The sequence below is a fragment of the Motacilla alba genome, chromosome 11 (genome assembly GCF_015832195.1).
Source record: "Motacilla alba alba isolate MOTALB_02 chromosome 11, Motacilla_alba_V1.0_pri, whole genome shotgun sequence".
NCBI classification, from domain to species: domain Eukaryota; kingdom Metazoa; phylum Chordata; class Aves; order Passeriformes; family Motacillidae; genus Motacilla; species Motacilla alba.
In genome coordinates this window covers 273,612-293,902 of record NC_052026.1, presented here as the reverse complement: position 1 = coordinate 293,902, position 20,291 = coordinate 273,612, and the positions used below count along the sequence as shown (strand labels likewise).

At 43.7% G+C, this 20,291-nt stretch overlaps 1 protein-coding gene across 2 annotated transcripts in view; it reads right to left on the bottom strand.

The window, feature by feature from the left end:
• Positions 1 to 19,773, bottom strand: part of ADAMTS18 (ADAM metallopeptidase with thrombospondin type 1 motif 18) — a 75,845-nt gene extending 56,072 nt beyond the window's left edge. The window contains exons 1-3 of one of the 2 annotated variants that reach the window (XM_038148024.1): positions 19,448 to 19,773; positions 19,218 to 19,296; positions 17,045 to 17,361 (exon numbers count right to left, since the gene is read on the bottom strand). In XM_038148024.1, coding sequence (XP_038003952.1) covers positions 17,045 to 17,361; positions 19,218 to 19,269 — 369 coding nt within the window. In that variant the 5' untranslated portion in view covers positions 19,270 to 19,296; positions 19,448 to 19,773. The remainder of the gene's footprint in view (positions 1 to 17,044; positions 17,362 to 19,217; positions 19,297 to 19,447) is intronic. The other variant, XM_038148023.1, reaches the window with a different exon arrangement.
• Between the last annotated feature and the right edge of the window lie 518 nt (positions 19,774 to 20,291).

Sequence of the window (20,291 nt, the reverse complement as noted above, 5' to 3'; positions counted from 1 at the left end):
CTCTTTGGCTCCCTAGAAAGGTTTTGGAAGGCAATTAGCTAAAATCAACAGCTCAAATTTAGCCATGGTAGCTGTACAAGCACTTGGGTATGGCCTGTTTAAGCAAATCCCTGCAACTGTAAGATAAAATCTAGAGCTTTTATTAGTTATGACAGTTCTGAAATCCATCACAAAGCAAACAGGAAACAGCAGGATTATTTAATGAGGGCATTTATGCTTCACTTTCCCTAAAAAGAGGCAGCTCACTATTTGTCGTGTGCTGACAGTTGATTAGTTACTTGGGGTACCTCAAGAATAACAGAAAAACTGACATCAGAGGGTAGCTTAGTGTGTCCCCTGAGCTAACATCCCATATCACTAGGTGCACAGCTTCAGAGAACACTCCAGGTGAGAGCAGGATTACCTTTAGAAACCTTCAAAAGCACAGGAAATGCAGCTCTCTCTGTCCTGTCCTTCTCTGTAACAGCACAAAACAAAAGCACCATTTACATCCCTCTTAAATATCTGAAATGTGCTTTCGAGATGCCCAGATCTTCAGACAGGGCAGTGTTTCACCCTAAGGTGGGTTTGCTATGAATTATTTATGCTGCCCAAAGGATTAGGTGAAATGAAAATGTTCTGGCAAGATTCTCCTCCCTCTTTGAGTACAGCTAATCAATTTTACAGGGCTGGAGTTCAGATGTACCAATATTCTAGAGAAAGTGCATGCCTTCTTAATGAAGCTGCTGCTCCTGGAGTGGTAATAAAGGCAAAACCAATAAGATTAGGGCAGAGTGACACAGAAAATGAACAGCTTAAAAAAACTCAAAAAAACCAAACAACTGCTGATATATAACTAAAATCAGTACTTGGAAATTCCTTTTCCATAGGTACTTAGCATTAACAGATGCTTGCTTGAGTGTTTCTGATCAGCAACATTCCTCCCTATCAGACAGGCAACTCCAAACATTAAAAGTCATGAATCAGGCCTTGCAGGAAACACAGCTATAAATTATGAGATTTTTTTAAATAATGCCAAAGGACTTCAGTGTTTTATTTTCTTTCTGATTTGTTGAACCATTTTCATCTGAGTTTTTAAAAGCTTTTTTTATCCTTTATAATCATGTATACTAGAATTAAAGTTGAGTGGAGTTGTTGGTTTCTTTTAAGTTAAAAAACAGCTTTTCCTGTGATGATGGGACTTTGGCAGCTGGACCCTTCAGAACATTTCATATTGTAAGTGAGAATTAGGCAAGGCATAATACTGCCTCTCCCGTACAGGACACCCTGTTGAGGTTGCAGACAACAGAGAGAGAAGACACTTGCCCAAGCACTGAGACACCACTTGGAGCTACCTGATGGCAGAGCCTTCACTCTGGGCAGGACTGGGCTGCAATGAGTCACACCCAACTGCATCAAAGCCCCAAGCAAACACTCTCCACATCTGGTGGCTCCCAACCCAGACCCACATTTCCTCAGTGCAGATCCTCCAGATACGAGCTTTGCCCTGCCAGAGCTGATGCAAATGAATTTGAGGGGGCAGAAGATCTGAGCCTGTCTGACCTGGGATAATTTGCATTCAAACAAAATAAATCCAGCTCAATTCCCATTGCAATTTTGCTTTGCTATGAATAGCTCATGCAGCTCCAATAACGAGGAGCTCGGGTTACATCTGATTGCCAGCTGTATTGCTTACTAAGAAGTTAGGTCAGTGCTTCCCAACCTTTTAATTTTCCTTGTTGGAGTATACATTGCTATGGATTAGTTACATGAGGAGTCACAAGGAACTCTGTAGGGAGCAAAGTATCAGCTTTGCTGATATTCCACATACACAGACATATCCATATGTTGAAATATCTACGTGGGAAGGAGAAAGGGAGTGGAACAAAAGAGCTTAGGACATTAAGAGAATGGAAAAAAAGAAGCAAAGATGGCCCAAGAGTGAGAATGTCAGGCTGGCGCCTGGGTTATCTGGATTAAACTCCCTGCTCTTCAGCATTTCAGCTTCTCTGTTCCTTGTTTATCGGTTTAATAGGCAGGATTCTGTAATCAGTGCAGAAAATGCTCATGAGCGACTCATGAAGGCTCACAATTGACCCTGGCTGGGTTGTTCTGTTAAAGTGCTTCCACCTTCTCTACTCTAAGCTGCAGCCCCAGCGTTCAGGATGCCGCCCCACAGCCAGAGCTGTGATCCAGGAGCACAGAGACCCAGAGCACAGCCAGGTGTGTGCCACCTCACAGGGCTCCCAGCTGGCACTGCCCTGATCAGAGACACCGTCCCCAAACACAGCCCTGTCCCTCAGCACATCCTGGACAGGCTCGTGCCAGGTGCCCAGCACTGAGCCAGAAACACAGCACAGCCAGCTGCGGAGGGCTGGAACTGTGCTCATCGCTGGGAATTCCTGTGCCACGGGGCTTCCCACTTGTCACATGCCTTTAGAGAAAGGGTGGTACTTGGTGTCATGGTGTCAAACCCAGCTGGGGATGAAACACCCCACGGCCACTCGCTCAAGCACCCCTCTGCACCGGGGTGGCACCACTGTGACAGGCACAGCAGGGGACAGTCAATGGCATCCTCTGCCCTGTTGCTGCAGTAAGCTCTTTGAAGCAGAACAGCAGCCTAGGTGTGTCTGAATCCCTCCTTGCCACCACGAAGAGGTACAACAGTAACACGTTGACTGTAATTCACACAGTTAAACCCAACATACAAGGCAGCAGCATCCCAGAAATCCACCAAGTTGAAATAAGACTTCATCCTTTCCTCAGTTTCCCATGACATTAAAAACCTGCACAATGGCAACTCCACATAACACTTCCACGACCATACAAACACCCTCAGCATTCAGGGCTTACTTTACATGGGCATTTAAACAGTTATTTACTAAGATAAATGTAATAACATACATCTACATTCCATGGCATGGAAAAGCTTAATATTTGCAGGCCCTGCTTACAGTCACAAAACCTGCCTTCACCATATTACACTGCCAAGTCTACCCTGGGTCCAGACAGTCTCTGTTTCCCTCCTTGAAGCCAAATGCCACCAATCTGCACTGCTCAGTCATTCTACACCCACCTTGGGCCTGCTTTGAAGCTGGGCACGCAATCACTCCTCTCCCACAAATTAGCCTCAGCTAATTTTAATTTTAAGGGAATGATGCCCAAAGGTGAACATGCTATAACTGCTCTGCCAGAGTAAATGAAAAACTTTGCTAGTCTGTGACAAATCCAGCCAGATTTCCTGCTTTTAATAATATTATAAATGAAAGTTTGGTGAAAAAATAATTTTCGGTATTATTTTCTAAATGTCTGTAGTAGAAGTAACTCCGATGACATGCAAAACCCACAACAATAAGGTCCTGGTTTGGTATAAAACAAAACATAATGCTACAACAGTCTTAAAATGGACACAGAAATGCTACTTAACACTGGCCCAGGTTGTGGTAAGGTGAGGTAAATCCATTTTTTAACCCAATGCATCAATTTACACCTGCTGACATGCTGTGTGTGACAAGGTCAGAGCCCAACACACAGGTCTAAAGCAGCATTTGGACTGTTAACCAACGACTTCCAGGCATTCAGCCCCATGTTTGACTGGGACCCCCCTGAACAGGCCTGCAGAACTAAACTGCTTGTGAAAGGTTACACTGATTTTGCCTTCATCAGACTTTTGTACAAGCATCTGAATTATGCAACTGTTTAGCAGGGATGAGTGTTAAGAAAACAGTGGGAAAAAAGACTGTGGGAGCACTTACTTGTGTCTTTTCACTGAAGAAAGCCATTCAATTATGCGTTATTTCAGCAAAGCACCATTTGCCGGGGTTTTCATGCAAGTGAACAGCATTTCTTCACAAAAGCATCTGTTCAGTAGAGTGTTTGCAGCACAATACCTTACATGTAAGGCTCTCAAAGTATAGTCTGTGGATCAAAGCTCAAGGTAGCCCTGGGATATTCTCTGAGGTCTCAGGAAATGGGAAAATGTAAGTGGCAAAAGGGAAGGTAGTGTCTGAAAGCAACTTTTTATTCTATGTTATATTCTTCCTATTAAATTGGTGCAGGATAACAAAATATCTATTGAACAGATGTTGCCACTATGTTAAACACTGCAGGCCTGCTGACTGAAATAAAGATGCAGTGAAGACAAGGGAGATATTTGTTGACAGCTCAGAATGCTGCAAAGTTACAAAGGGATGGCAAAAAAAATTGTATCAGCAGAAGATTTAGGAGGCAAAATTTCCTAAGCAGCCTGACCTTGTTTCTGCAATGAATCTACTCAACAGTAGGTTAAGCAAAGGTCAGGTTAAGCACAGGTTAAGAAAAAAGCTCCAAGAACAGCAATGTGCTGCCAGGGTCACAGAGGCTCTGAGACATCAGGGGAGTGTGTGAGAGTCACAGACATTCCAGTCTCCACTGCAGCTCCTACTCCCAGGGCCCGAGAGTGCTCTCTGCTCCATCCTGGCAGCACCAGGGACCTGAGCTGGCTGCACAGCACCGCAGCAGGGACACAAGTGCTGCACAGCTCAGCTGCTCCTGCATCTCGAGCCCTTAGCCAGGAATCCGGCCAGCTTGCTCTGCTGAGAAGCACCACAAGAGTGGAATAATTAGCACATCAAAGCACCCAACTCCCATAAACAGGAGATAATTTGTCTGCTGTCATAGGCAAGAACTTGAAAAGTGAACATGAAAAGTGAACATGAAAAGTGGTAAATGTGGTCCTCCCACTCCCAAGTCTCTCTGAAGCTCCGTGGGACCTGCACAGCCTCTGATTTATTGTACTCAGATGGTATCTGCTCTGCTGGAGCCTGTCCTCAAGCCCCATCCCTCACACTGGCGTATCCCCAACTTTTCCCCAAAATAATCTGGCTGCTCAGTGGCCTCTGAAGGGGCACAGCCTGCCCCAAGGCTACTGGCTGAAGGTAGTTCAGCCCTCCTCATGCCTACACACTTTCCTACTGGAAGTTCCATGTGCTTTAGGAGCTGAAGTGCAATCCTGCCACTTCCCAGTGTGGATTCGCCCGGCTTAACACATCTGACCACAGACGTGGCTGCTCCTGCAATCCATCTGGCTCATCAGTCAGTCCCTCCACCTTTTCTTCTTTCCAGGTGGTAAGGCAAACAGAGGAAAAGCCAGAAGGAGCTCTTGTGAAACATTTCCTCTCTTCACAGCATGTTACACCACACACTCCTCCCCCTGCAGAAAACCAGCAGTGTTAATGTGCTAGAGAAGTAAATTAGGCACAAATAGCACCATGGGGAACTTAAATATTTTGAGTGTATACCATACAATCAGGAAATGCCCACCCTCTTTATCTGCTAGGAACAAGGAAACCCAAAGCTTTGTAATTTTAAACTGCCCATCAGTTGCTGTGAATCAGTCAGGCATCTTGCTGGGGAGAGGTAGCACACACAAGAACATTGGCAAGATAAGAGAGGGTTTAAGCTACACTCCCCATCCTGTCAGAATAGTTTCAGCCCAAGATTTCACATTTGATCACCCCTGTCCGGGGCTTCTCTTTATACACCCCCACTGAGCCCCTCAAAAGGACTAAAATAGGACACTGATCATAATTTTTTCAGATTATTTACACTAATTCTTACAAGATTCACCAATCTGAAATAAAATTGGTTTTGCTTTCAAGAGCAAATAAATTTTATAAAATACTTTACAGATTTACAGTGACTAACGTCTCTAACATATTTTAAGAAATAATAAAGGAAGTCATGGGAGACTCATTCACATACACCCTCCACATTATAAACTTTTGCAATAAACCTATACCCTCCATTTACTACAAAAATTAAAGGCAAACTACAACAACCTTCTCTTTAAAATGCAATTCCTTTCCTGAAAGAAACACGACAGTGTTGCTTTAAATCATAATAATATTATTGAACAAGTTACTGAACAGCAGAAAAGACTGCAGCCATAAACAGCATTGTCATGTGCACCTTTATAGAAAAACAAATATATTCATATTTCAGATACGGTGTACACTGAATTGCACTGACTGCTGCAAGATAAAGATTTAATAAAAAACAGGCACCAATTCAGTGCATTGGTATAGAAAAGAATGTATCAGTTTATAAATTCTTCTTCCTCTTTATTGGCAATTAGGTCGAAAGGCTACGCTGTCATTAAAGGACGTGGAATATCCATGGAGATACTTTGGAGCATATGGGCACCATTCTGAGCAGGCTGATGGTGGGCAGGAAACATTCCCAATGGGAAATACTCCCCATCTTATTCCCAATGGGAAATACTCCCCATCCTCTGCTAATCCTAACACAGACTCCTACAGGAGTAGGGCTGTGGAGGCAGAACGACCTTGGCTTTGCACAACTGCCGGCTTGCAGAAGACAGACCTTCATTCTGTATGAAAAACATTTCCTTCTGTTTTGTTTCTCACATTAGAGTGGGTTCCTGACTTTCCCAAACTGTAGTCTTTCAAATGACTAAATAAATCATGTGAACAGCCACAACAAAAAAAAATATACTATTCCCTCAGCCCTCGAGCTATTTGCAACTAATTTAGTGTTGTGGTGCTGTTCTGAGCACCAGAAAGCCAATTTTCAAGAAATGCTTGGAAAATTAAAACAAAAATAAACTTCTAATGGCACTATAACCCAAAAAGCTGGGAACCTGTAAACAGAATCAGTGCAGTACTCAGAGGCCAAGAGCACAGTCTGGCACACTGTTGTTTGTAGCTTTAACTGGTAAAATATGGTAATATATCAGCCCTCTCTGATTCAAATTGTCCTTTCCTTGGTATTTCATCTATCCCAGTGATGGAAAACACAAACCTTTGTCACCACAGCATTATCCTGATGCTCACAGCCATGGCACCACCTGCACCCTGTTCTGTCCCTGGGATCACGCATGGTCCTCATTACTGAGACCTGCAGGGCTCTGTGCCTCAGGCAGCTCAAATGACCACCCAGCTCTCTCTGGTAAACACAGGAATCAATTAACCATTTCTGTAACATGCTTCCCTCTCTGCAATTACTCAGCTCTCCTACCATGAGCAGGAGATGAATGAGGCCTTGTCCCCTACAGGTGTTCTGTGATGACACCTGATAATATTCCCTCACAATTTCACAGCTCAAAACCTGCCCAGTCCATCTCCTGTCTAACAAGGACAACAGGCCTCAAAAGGTACCATCCTCTTTTATTGCCATCACCAGACTTGACTTTATCAGGACTGGATTTGGGTTAGGCCAAATAACCTCTTTACATTTACTTGTGGCTTTGCATTTTCTGGTGGCCATTGTGCTTCCTTTGCTCCTTCACCGTGGGGATGCTCTGGCAGCAGAGTGGAATGACAACACTCGGCACCAGGGCACTGAAACCCATCTGGCAACTTCAGGCACTACATGCCAAGCACTTGGGTGCACTTTCTAGCAGGAGTAGCTGCAGCTGACTCTCTGGAAATGGCCTGAGCTCCTGCCACGTCTCACTCCTGGCTGTTCTGGTCTGAGCAATCCGTGAGAACAGCAAGGCTCAGCCTGCAGATGGGGTTTGCCCAGCATGCTGTTTGCCTCCATCTAACTTCTGATTCAGTGAAATCTGATTACACAGCACCACCCTGGAACATGTCCAACGAGCATTTCGGGGTCCGCCAGGAGCAACAGACACGTTTCACTTTCCTGATGAGCCAGTGGTGCCTCCCCTTTTCAAAATATGTTGCTAAACCAAACAACAATTGCAGCAGTGTATCCCAAAAAAATGGTGTGCCTACTAACTCAAGGGCCAAGATGATGTAGGAAGGTATAAAAGACACTTCCCAAGGCCAGGTTCAGATCCAAAGCAGTCAGCAGAAAACTTTTTACTCACCACAAGAAGCTTTAGATGAAGCCCATCAAGCAGCAAACACCTGTCAACGAGAGTGACAGGGCTGCAGGAATCAGCAGACATCAGCAGCTCACTGCTGTCTCAGCTTGGAAACTCTTTTTTCCTGCCCCTTTGCTCAAACTTTTGCTGCTTGGGGTAGGATAACAATCCCACCACCAGTATGTGATGCAGTGTAAAAAAATATCCATATGGCCTCCAGCATGGCTTCCAGCATGAAGAGAACCAGCTGACAGAGCGAGCCCAGAGCTGCTGTTGTGGCACATGGTCTCCACAGTGGTTGCAGAGATGTTTATTACAAACAATGAAATGTAGAGCAGCCTAAAAGGAATTATTCTTTATCAGAAAATGTAACAAAAAAGTGAAAAACGTGACAGAAGCATTTTTCTTGTATATGCCATGATCATCTGCAGCGGACTGCAAAACAAAAATCACCTCTGCCCTAGTCCAAGAATGTAATTTTAACATTTAATTTATATTTGCATCTAACAAAACAAGTAACATAGGTTTCTGTCAAGTGTTAACAAGAAATGACACTGGGTAGCCACATTTTTAGAGAAGTTTAAACTTTCTTGTCTGATGCTGCGTTACGACATTTTGGCATTTATAGCTATCCCTCACCATGACCAGCTTGTACTTTAACAGCAATAATAATTTGAGATATTTCTTGAGGTTTAGTCTAGCCTAATTTTAAGGCCTACTGTTTTGATGACTTCTTCAAAAAAAAAAAATAAATCTTAAAACATCACACAAAGAAAAAGAAAACCTCTTTTTAATTTCATGATTTCAAAAGAACTGATTACATTCTGGTGTTATATAAATTCTATATCTCATGACAAGGAAAATGTAGGTCTGAAGAGTAGTCCATGTTTCATTAGTTTGTGTACTCTGCCACACAATGTAATATTACGTTCTTAAATTAGTCAGAAGCCACACTGTGCTGCAGAGTATACAAACAAAAATGAAGGCTCAAGCTAGGTCAAGCATATTTTGTAAAAGTCCATTAAAAATCTTATTCTATTAATATTAATAAAGATGTTGAGACACAAAAGTCCTTCAATTAACATATATTAGGCAGGCAGGCACAAGCATTCAAGTGATCCCACTGTGAACAGCAAGAATCCAACCCTCAAAGAATAAAGCCCCAAGTGTGCTGTGTACAGAGTGGGGCAGCCTGAAATGCAAATGCCCAGGGGAGTGAAAAGGCAACACCCCATTGTCTCTGCAAGCAAATATCACTTTATTGCCTCAGCTTCCTCTTCTCTTATGCAGGTTTGTTCTGGGCCTTGTTATTGCAGTAGGAATAACTTCAAAACCTATTATCTTTGTCATCCAACTTTTGTCTTTTACCATTTTTTGGCAGTCACTAGCTGGACAGCCACATATGAGATTCAGGAAAAGGGTTTTCATCTGACTGTAGAAGTTGTTTGCAGATTTCCCCAGCTTACGAACGAACATTGTAAGAAAAGAAATTAACTTGCACGTTCCAGAAATCACTCTGGACAATAATGGTTCCCACGGTACCAAGCTTCAACCATCAAGACTCATTCACTCGCATCTGACCTGATTATCTGACATTTCTTCACCCTCATTCTCGGTGACTTCCGAGCATGATAAACAATAAAAGGTTACTGATGTCAACCCATTGTGTGCCAGGATGTTGTTCTCATCAAACACAGAGCAGAGCCAGCACTGAAGCTTAATTAATACATGTTTGTAAACTGTGCTGAGCTGCAAGGCTTTATGATTTCAGGTTTCTTCAGTAAATGTTTACCTCAGAGCTTTAGTCAATGCCCCACTGTCTGAACCCAAGATAAGTTCTGCTTCCATCAGCTATTCACATAGCTGGTCAAATCACTGTCAGAGCAAATCAATAGGAAATTCCTTTAGCATACAGTAATTTATGGTAGACCTGCAGCAACAGAATTGGGATTAAAATGGGATAAGAAAAGGCAAGAAAGAACCAACATTTCTGCTCCCAGTGACATGATCAAAAAGACAGAAGAAAACCTTGTTTGCAATGGAATTACCCGTTAAAATTCAATTCAGATACCACTTAAGGGCTAGTCAGAGCCTTTCGAAGACAAAATAAGTGTCTTTTGGAAAAAAGAAAATTCAAGTCTGGGTTTCAGCTGCTAAAACTCACTGTAGGTCCACTGCCAGCTCTCACTGCAGAGATAATTAAGTTTAACCCTTCTTCTGCCAGCTCACTGGGAGAAGACCATGACAAAGTGAGGCACACAGAGCTCCTGGAAAGCAGGTATTTTCTAGAAGACCCCTAGCAGGCTCTATCTCTGTAAGTCAACAACAGCGCTAATGCTCAGGAGAGAATGAAATCAGATGCAAAGAGCTCTAAAGTGATCTTGAGGAACTGACTGATATATCATGGGCATCACCACCGTGGCTGCCTTTGTTTAGCATAGCTCCAGCTTTTATTTTGATCCATTGCTGCAAATTTCCAAACCACAGGTCTTAGACCTCCAATCTTCCCTCCTGTTGCAGTACTGGACAGCAGTCCCAGGGATCCTCTCTTTCAAAGAGTAAAGAACCTGCTGCACATCAGGAAGACAAACCCTTCCCTAAGAAGCTGCAAATTAGAAAACATTAGCATAAATATCTTGTGGACTTAAGCACAATACCGTAACAAACAAAAATCTGAGGAGCCAAAACACGTGAGGGACTTCTGGAGCTGGTGACAGAACTCCCAGTGAGCATCCAGAGTAGTTATGACTGAGCAGCCTACAGTGACTTGAAGTCAACTCCCAATGGAGTGCAAGTATGTCACAGAGCTGTCATCATGATCAGGGCTCTGGTTCTGACCAGGGCGAGGAGAGAATAAGCTTGGGAAAAAAGCAGTCTTTAAGAAGAGTTTTGATGGCACCATTTGCTCAAATTAAGTGGATTGTGCGGGGGCCAGAGCACAACCAAGACACTCCTGTGCTGTGTGTCAGGTACAGATCTCCAGGAGTGGGCTGCTTGAGCTGGACTTGAGCTGCAGTTTCACAGACTGTCATTGTGGCTTTTTTGGGTAAACAAAAGCCTTTACACACCAGGTCTGCCAACCTGGTATCCTCCTCAAACGCTTCCAAAGTGGAGGAAGAAAAAGGGAAAGACAGAAATAAACCCCTCTTTAGGTTAATCAGTGACTAGAAGCTTTTATTAGTTATTAAAATCTGCCTCCAAAAAGAGAACTGTTTGAGATGTCCAGCAGTTCCCAGCTGTGCAGAAGAGAATACACTGCCTCTCAGCAGCAGAGATGGTACGGCCCACATGAAAATAGTGGCTCTGAAAATAAAAGTCCTCATGACATCAAAGACATCCTGTTATGAAGGGGTCACGTCTGTGCAGGCAGGTCATCCACTCCTGACCCTCACAAGGGTATTTGTCTATAAGCTTCTCTCTAATGGACTAGGCAAAGTGTGGGAACTAGGTTTAGTGGAAAGGCTTTGCTACAGCAAGAAAAACACGGATGTTTCAAGCATAGATAGCGACTGCTGATTCCTCTGGAAGTGATGCTGCTTCACAAGAAGGGCCAGGATGAATTATCTCTGTACAAATGGATACACCTTGTTTCTGGAAAACCACTCCAGGGGTTCAAGCAATGGTGCCCACAGCAGCCTGAAGTTTGGTCGGAAATACACCAATAAACCATTTATTTTCACTCTCTGCTGCCAGCTGAGCAATGACAGAGCAGGCACAAGTGACAGAGGATCAGCTCCTGTGGACACTCAAGAGCAGTTGGACAACCACAGCCTACTGTGCTCAGTTTGCTCTATGTACATTCCAGGATTTTTAACGTAAAACAGGAAGAAATACAACTTCTATTACTTTTTCTGCCAAGCAGAAGCAGATTCTTTCTCATCATTAATCCTCTTTAATTCCACATTAATCTACTTTAATTCCACCTATCAGGAATCAGTAGTGCCAAAACACCTGGGATAACACAGCCTGTGTCTTGCATAGCTAAAGGCAGAGTTAAACAGAAAGCTTATCAGACAGATATGGAGAAGGTTGATCAATAACCTAATCACACAATTCATCACCAGTCAGGTCAATGCTGAGACCAGAAACACAGCCTCGTATTTTTCTAGTATAACCTAAAATATCCTCAAGAATATGAATTTTTCCCATTGTCATCTCATTTTCCTGTAGAGATTTTTCTTATTTTCATATTTAGAGTAATGGAATAATAATGGAAAAATATTCACCAAAGTAGTGGACAACAGGGTGATGCTGTAAAACACAGTTTGTGTTTTTTAAAGGATGGAGATGCAATAGTGTGTGAATACAAAGAAAATCATAGAACTCCCATGAAAGAAGCTGTTCATGTTGTGCTGGTACAATGGCAGAGAATATAAGATTTGTGTATTGGCTTCTAGGTGGGTTAAAAACACCTTTAAGAGTGAGAAAAGCCACCAGCTCTGTACTTAGCTTCTCCTCAAGGTCCCACTGGGCCAGATTTTGTTGTATTTTTACAGCTGTCGATTTCTAAAGCACCCTCATTGCAAATAACAATTATTCTGTACTTTCACCAGAAGTCTGGCTCAACGAGTTTAATGGCAGTTTGTCTGCCTAAGAACCTTGGGATTTGTCTCAACATATTTAATTGGACTTAAAGTGTGAGCTCTAGGAATAGGAGGCTGCTGTTAGCATCAACTTAAATAATGCTAATACCAGGTGCAATTAAACAACTACAAAGAGGGGGTATATGAGCTGCCTGGCCTGCTTGCCTCTTAGGTGGTCAGACTGCATCAAGAAGCTTTAATTTTGTGGCTTCTTTGATACTTTGAGCAAAGCCCTGCCCTCAGACACGCACACACGTCCCTCCACTGAATCAATACATTTCCCGTTTATCTCTCAGTTACATCTATAACCCTTCTTGTCTAGAATCCTCTGACAGCTCAACAAGTGTAACATGATTCATCCCTCCCTCCTCTTTCTCTTCCTTTGACATAACACAACTTGAGACAAGAGGCTCCTTATAATGACAGATTCAAACACATCTTGCCAAAACCAGAGGAGGGCACCATTACTTCTGACTGAGGTACACAAATCAAAGGGAGAGAATAGCCCAAACCCACCTCTGGTGTGAGCAGGTGTGGCCTCTCAGGCCTCCGTGCCAGTGATAAATTTGGCCTGGAAGGTAACACTGTGTGTCATAGAGTTTTAAAGGACCTGAACTGTTCCACTGAACTGAACTTGCTTTTTCTGACCCAAAATACACACACATCTTCTCTGTGATGGAATGGCAGGAGAGTTCCTTATGTTGGATAAGCAGGTCTTTCCTCTGGGCACGCATTTTGTACTTGCTCTAGACCCTTCACCTGTGTCCTGCAGCCCACAAATGCTGTATGACAAACCCCTCATTCTTTAGGGCCACCAATTCCTATGCTGTGCATTGGATTATAAACTTTGTTTGACTTTGCCAGAGTTCATGCTCACAAGGGGAACGCGACTTCTGCTCCCAAAAGCCCAGTTATGAATGACTTTTGAGAATGTCTCTACAATACAACTGGAGACCTCTGAGGTTCTCTTGTGTTCTGCCCTGATTTACTGTGTGACTGCAAACAACTCACTTTATACAGGAGATTCTGTACACATAAACCTAAGGTAAGGAGACAAAAACTGGCCTATAAAGAGAGGCAAACAACACAGTGTGATACAGGCTAGGAAGGCAGCAGTAAATCTTTCAGATGCCGTCATGGAAGTGGAGTTAAAGATGGTGAACATACAACACATCTCCTTTTTAAAGCAGATTAAACAGCACAAAGTGGATGAGAATGGGAAAGGAGGAAAGAGGCAGGAATATACACAACCATACTGAGTACGTCCTAAAAAACCCATTTCTTATTCAAAGAGTGGCCAGCATAATCTCTTTCAGAAAAACCTGAAAAACCACAGTAGTCTGTGGATTTGGTATAGTCTGCCTCTCAATGAGCCACCTAAAGGCAAATATAAGTAATAATAAATTGCTAAATAATAATAGTAATAAAAATACAATTACAGCAAGTAAGAATTAGCTCAAATCAGGATTTGGGAAAAAAGGCTGAATGTGGAAAGAACAAACAGTTTGAACTGGAGAATGTAAACAGGGGATGAAGCAGCAAGACAAACCACTAGCCTGGATATACCAACTGGGAGAGCACAAGGCACTGAAGGAAACTCCAAAAAGTCATGCAGAAATAAAACAAGAGGTTTATTAAATGAATCATGAAAAATCAGTGAAGAAAAGTTAAAAAAAAATTGCATTACTTTTTATTTGGGACACATTAAGATGATGCTAAAGAGAGAAATAGTTTTGTGTTTACTAACATAAACAAACTCGTTGTCCCAAAGTTGCAAGAGTGAAAAAATTATCCCAGGGAGTGAGAATGCATTAAAAAATATGTGAAAAAAATTGTAACTTCTGTGGAAGGAATATATCATTCCATCATTCTCCACAGAAGGTCCAGAATAGAGTTTTCATTTACAAAACAAGTAAAAGCACTGGGTTTTTGCTGTATAACAATGCTCCAGCAAGCAAAGGATGCTGACTGAAGCAGAAAAAGGCAGAAGACAGAAAAAAGCAAACTGAAGCACTTTGATGATGAAAAGAGGCAGTACTCACAGTAAACTTGTGCACATTCTCCTGAAATGCTCACTTACTCCATTAGAGACTTGCTCAGATAAAGATCCAGTTCTGCCTTCTGGCACACCAAGAAAATTGTGTTGACTGATGGAAACATTTGGTCTCAAATCAACAAATCAGCATAAAAACTTGGGGCCTTCCTGTCAACTAAGCCATTAAAATGTAATATACACACATCTCTTAACAGATCTAGACCAAAGCAACAAATTCTTGCTCCTTTCCAGTGTTAAGTTAAGGTCATCCTGCCTAACAAACCATTTCATCCAGCCTCTCCCCAAAGTCTCCTCTGCAGGCACTGGCAGATAACAGACAGCTGAATGACTGAATACTCTAGGTCATCCAAAAAATTAGATCAAAGAGTCCCCGTAGTCTATTGAAATGCAATTGCTTCCAAATCACATTGTGGTGTTCCAGGCTTGAAAGAATGGGTCACTGCAGCTTTATTGTAGAGAAGCTATTGCTAATGAAAGGAACAATGGAAAGATTAGTGCTACCAACCATATAGAAGAAACACCACTTTCGGTTTAATTGCAGTGAACAAAGCAAATAGGAAAGGAGGGCAACCAAGTGACAAAAGTAGTTGGTGAAAAAGGATATAGAAGCTATTCACAAGGTTCTCTTGATCAGAGCACAGCGTCCAGACTTAACATATGATTACTGAATTTGGATCCCAGTGAAAAGTGACGTGGGTGTCATTACAGACAGCTGACGACATCTTTAAGAGGACAGCCTTGTAAACTGAAAGCCTCAGAGTCCTGTTGGTAATTTGCCTGGGATTCATTAGGTGCACTGAAATTAATAGATGGATAGGGAGAGAAAGAACAATTATACTTCGGGATACAATAATATCCTGTGAGGTAGGTAAGTAAAGGTTTACTTCATTTGCCAGTGTAAAACAACGATTTAAGGCAAAATCTACTGAACTTTGAAATTAATTTTAAACAGAGATTCTATTTGTTGATATACCAGGTACTTCCATAATAAGTTTGTTCATACCACAATATTTATTCTCTTTTGATCAGTTTCTGGATCTTTTCTAAGTGAAGCTTACCAGTCATAACAACCTCTGTGTCGAGACAGTGGTAAAAGATCCATTTCATTCTCAGTTAAGATCACCACATTCTGTTCCTCTGTGACCTGAGGCAGGCTTGAACCTTCCTTCTCCAGACAAGACTTGACAAGCTCAACTTCACTTAGCTCAGAAAGCATGTTAAAAACCAAAACGTGGCCAAACAGGGGAGATCTCCCAAACTGTACCTGCTGTGTGTAGGTAGAGCACTTCCCATTGCAAAAAGACAAAATACTGCAATGAGTGAAAACAGGGTATTTTTCAGAGTAAATCTGATAAAAGGTGGCAGTTGTGAACACAAAGCTTCCATTAAAACAACGGAGCACATTTGATACTAACAGTTCAGCATCACAAACACAACTTTAAAAGCAAAAGAAAGCTTCAACCCAGTTCCTGGCACCTGCTCCAAACTCACATTTGCAACTGTTCAAATGAACTGTTAAGATTCCTCTAACTTGATGGGAGGAAGAAAAAAACCAAAAAAAAAACCAGCACAGCATTCAAAATATAACCCAGACCACTTCAACCAGTTATCAACAGCCCTTCCTAATGAACAGGCTTCTCAAGTCACTGATTCCAGTTTCAAAGGAAACGCTGGCTGTCTCAAGTGCTCCTTCTTTGGTCCCGTCACACAGTTTAATAGCCCTCAGAGACAAGTACCTTTGCAAAACAGATTTCTAGAGGGTGACCCAACATATCCTCTGGACCTTTAGTCAACCACAAAGCACACAGATGACTTCATAGACTTCCCACTCAATGTCACTGCCTTCCTCTGCAGCCATAGCAGACTGCCTCTGCAAGTGCAAGCGATTAAGCCTTAACAAACATCCCTAGCTATTAATTCTGAAGACAATTCTCCTAAATTACATCAGTAAAGCCTTCTCTGCGGGCAATGAGCACTGTCAAACGTATTTTGAAAAAATCACCTGTGAATAATGATTTTTCATGAACTTGGCTGACAGCCATAAATGGAAAATACACAACGATAATATTTAACATATTTATAAGAGAGCAACTCTTCCAGACCTGTAAACCCAAATAATGCTTGAATTATCAAAGGAAACAAAGGGAAATTTGTTCATAACTCCTGCCAAGCTAGGAAATTTACCCTTCCTTAAAGTAGCTGATGAACCTAGATAAAATATTGTTTTTTCACAAGCTTCTGGACTGGCTTCTTTCCTTTATTCCCCGCAGTTCACAAAGGCATGAAGAGCTTTTACTTAAGAGTGAGCAGAAATGTGTAAACTATCACAAACTGTAACAAATTGCTATGGGATAATTACTAGGACTACCAGCGAGTCTTTTTTTCCTGAAAGACTGTCATCAAAAAATTACAAAGGTTTGATGCTGTTCCTTGGCTATGACGAAGTCTCTTCTGTTAAATACAATAGCAACTAGTGATACTAGAAAAATCACAAAAGGGTCTACGGTGTCTTGACTATTATATGAACTACATACCTCCAGCTACTATTGCACGTACAAAAATACTTTTAAGGCTGATTTATTTTAAATAGACACTTACCAAGCCTACACACGTAGATATTGCTACCGAAGAGGTGCTATCGTTCCTTATAAATCCCTGGTAGAAACACTGCTCAATTTCATGGTCCTGAGAATTTGACACTCCATCTTTCCCGAGTACCTGGACAATAAAACTGTTGCTTAAAATGGTCGAAGGTTTGAGCTCTAAGTGAAGTTCCTGTCCAAATGCTGAAAATTTGTAGTGCAAGGAACTCTTTGAACTCTGAGTTGATCTCTTTCTCCTAGTACTGTGCAAAACATCATGTGAAATGTACGATCCGCTGGCATCCACTCTGACAGGTGTCACAAACACATAATCTGTAATGATAAAGAGTTGCCCATCAGCTCTGGCATCCCACAAACACGGCACTCTGACACGGTATCAGGCATTTCCTACGGCATGGAGCATTCCCTCATTTTGGGGCTGGCCTGCAGAGCTCTGTGCCTGCTGTCTCGCCTGCATGAATTCACCCCGTAAGTCACAAAAGCTCTCAGCCTGTGTTTGTTTCCTTTGTGCCCCACTGAGAGGCACAGACTAACTAGCATAGCTGTGAACATTCCCACAACTGCTCCTCTGAAGACATTTGTCATCACCAGCAGATCTGTAGGTTTTCCCCTCCCCCTGTATTAATTGTTGTCAAATGTGAAGGCCACTCCAGTTTGAGAGGCTTTTCCCCTCCCTAAGAATGCAGCAAATGTTGTATCACTGTAGGGCTAGCCATGACTGAGACCTTGCAGAACTGTACCACTTGTTCAAATGGATTAAAGGATTAATTTATTAATGCCTTAACTGAATGAGACCTCATCTCTTTGTAGTGACTTGAGTAGACTGGGTTTCAAATTGTAACTGACCTCCAGCAGACAGAGATTACATCCTACCTAATAACCTTTAGTCAGCCATTGCTAATTGCATGTCAAAGAAGTTTATTGTTTTGGATTAAATATGCAAAAAATTACAAAACTATTTTTGAGGAGAACACTCTGATCTACTCAGAACCACCCAAAAAAGGAGGGTGAAAGAGGCCATAATTCAGCTGGCTATACAAGCATGTGCCTCACTTGCAATACATTACCATTGGTGTTGACCTAGCCATGCAGGGATTACCTGTGTCCTGGAACCAGGGTCTGAGTTTTTGCTGTTTCCTGAACTAGGATCTTTGCACCCATTCCGGATAGCCTAAGAAATTATGCTGAAAAAACTGCTTCCCGACCTATTTAATTTGTGAGCTGTGTTTCTCTATGGACACTTAGACATGTCCATACACTTGACAAACAGTTAATTTCTCTTCCTAAATTGAAATAACATCATCAAAAAAGAAGAGAATCCCCTCGTTTTTTTGTTGTAACAGATGCTGCAAAATCTCTCAATCAATCTCTCTGCCTGAATAGACTTTATTGGACACACATTAGGCTGAAAACATAACCACTGACAGGTTGCTTTTCCTTAGACAGTGGAAACAATACATCAAGAGCTTTCACTTTCCTCGAGTGGTGTTAATCAACGGCAGAAGTTGAGGGCGCTAAGCAGGCTGGTGGCCAAAAAATGCAAGCAGCTGCTGGAGAGAGGGAATCCCCCAGTGAGCAGAGCATAGGGTGCAGGAGGGGTTTCCCTTCTGCACCCTGGTGTGGCTCTCTGTTGTACTCTGTTTCTACTCACACAAAATACAAAGCATATACTGCACTTCAAAAGTCCCAGAGCCATCAGCATCTACGTGCTAGCCGCTCCAACCTGGGAACAAACGGCTCCTGAGCTCCCATTTACACAAGCCCTTTCTCTCCAGGTTTTCCCCCCCTAGCCTGCATTGCACAGCTCCTCCTGCTCCCCCACACAAATCTTTTCATTACTTTTGTCTCGCTGCTTCCACAACAGACACATGAGGTTTTGCTGTTGTGGCTACACACACATTCATCTTTCTAATCGCACACGGAAACGTGGATGTATTTACCATCCCATTCATTTGCTTTGCTGCTACACATTGTTCCTTTCAGCTTTAGCACACAGGGCTTAACAAGTTAATCCCTGCCCATGGTTCACCATCCCGCAGTAGCCAGCCTGCTTGCACTCTATGCTCCCCAAACACTGTGACTACTCCCCTCTAAATGTTCACTCCACGAAAAAAGGAAAAAAATCCACGCAAACGTTGACATACAGACACAGAAAGAGCTGTACAAACCATGAGTCAATTCACTGATGCTGTCACTGGGTAAAGTTGCTGCACGAGACATGCAACAGAGGCAACACAGCTGAAGGGTCTGCAAGAGAAAGAAAAAATAAAAGAGAGAGAGAAAAGGAGCGTTGGGTGAAGTTCCCTTGACAAGGCAAGGCAGAAAGACAAGGCACCAGAAACTGCAGTGACCTGGTACGAAAGTACACTAGGCGACTGCAAAAGAAAGTGCTCTCGACCTGCCTTTACAGTGCTTCCGAGCCACGGGAGAGTCTGGAATTGCATGGAGCTGCCGCCGAGAATCGCAGCAGGTAAAGTCCAGACGGCCAGCAGGAGACAGTCCATGTTCCGCCGCGCACCTGGCGAGCGCTACCTGCTCCCCGAAGCGTGCGGCGGGCGCGCCCGCCTGCCCCGCATGGTCACCTGGGCGCTGCCCCGCAGCCGCTGCGGCGGCCGGCGGAGCGCGGGGAGCGGCGCCCAGGTGAGCGCGGCCCGGCCGCCCGAGCGCTTTAAGCCCCGCCGCCGCCGCCGCCGCCGCCGCGGGGCAGCGCTGCCTCCGGCGCCGCGTCTGGCGCGGCCGCACCCGGGGGGCGAGCGGGGCGGGCGGGACCGGCGGGGCGGAGCGGGGCCGCAACGGGCGGGACGACGCGCGGGAGGCACCTGGGGCCGGGCACGGCGGAGCAGCGGGCGGGGTGAGCCGGGCAGGGCAGGGCAGGGCAGGGCAGGGCGCACCTGAGGGGATGTGCAGACAGAGCAGAACGGGGGGCCGGCCCGCGGGGCTTGGGCACAGGATGGTCAGGCTGGAAGGGATCGCGGTGGATCAGCCGGTCCGACCACGGTCATCCCAAGCACCCGGCACGGGGCTGTCTCCGGACAGTTTTGGAATGTCCCCAGGGAGGGAGGCTGCACACCCTCTCTGGACAATCTCTTCCAGTGTTCAGCCACTGCACAGGGACGAAGTCCTTCTTTATGTCCGGGTGGAACTTCCTGGGCATAATTTTCTGCTCATGGCCTCGTCCCATTGCTGGGCACCTCCAAGTTGCACCTGGCTCCATCCTCTTGGCACTCCTCCTTCAGACACTT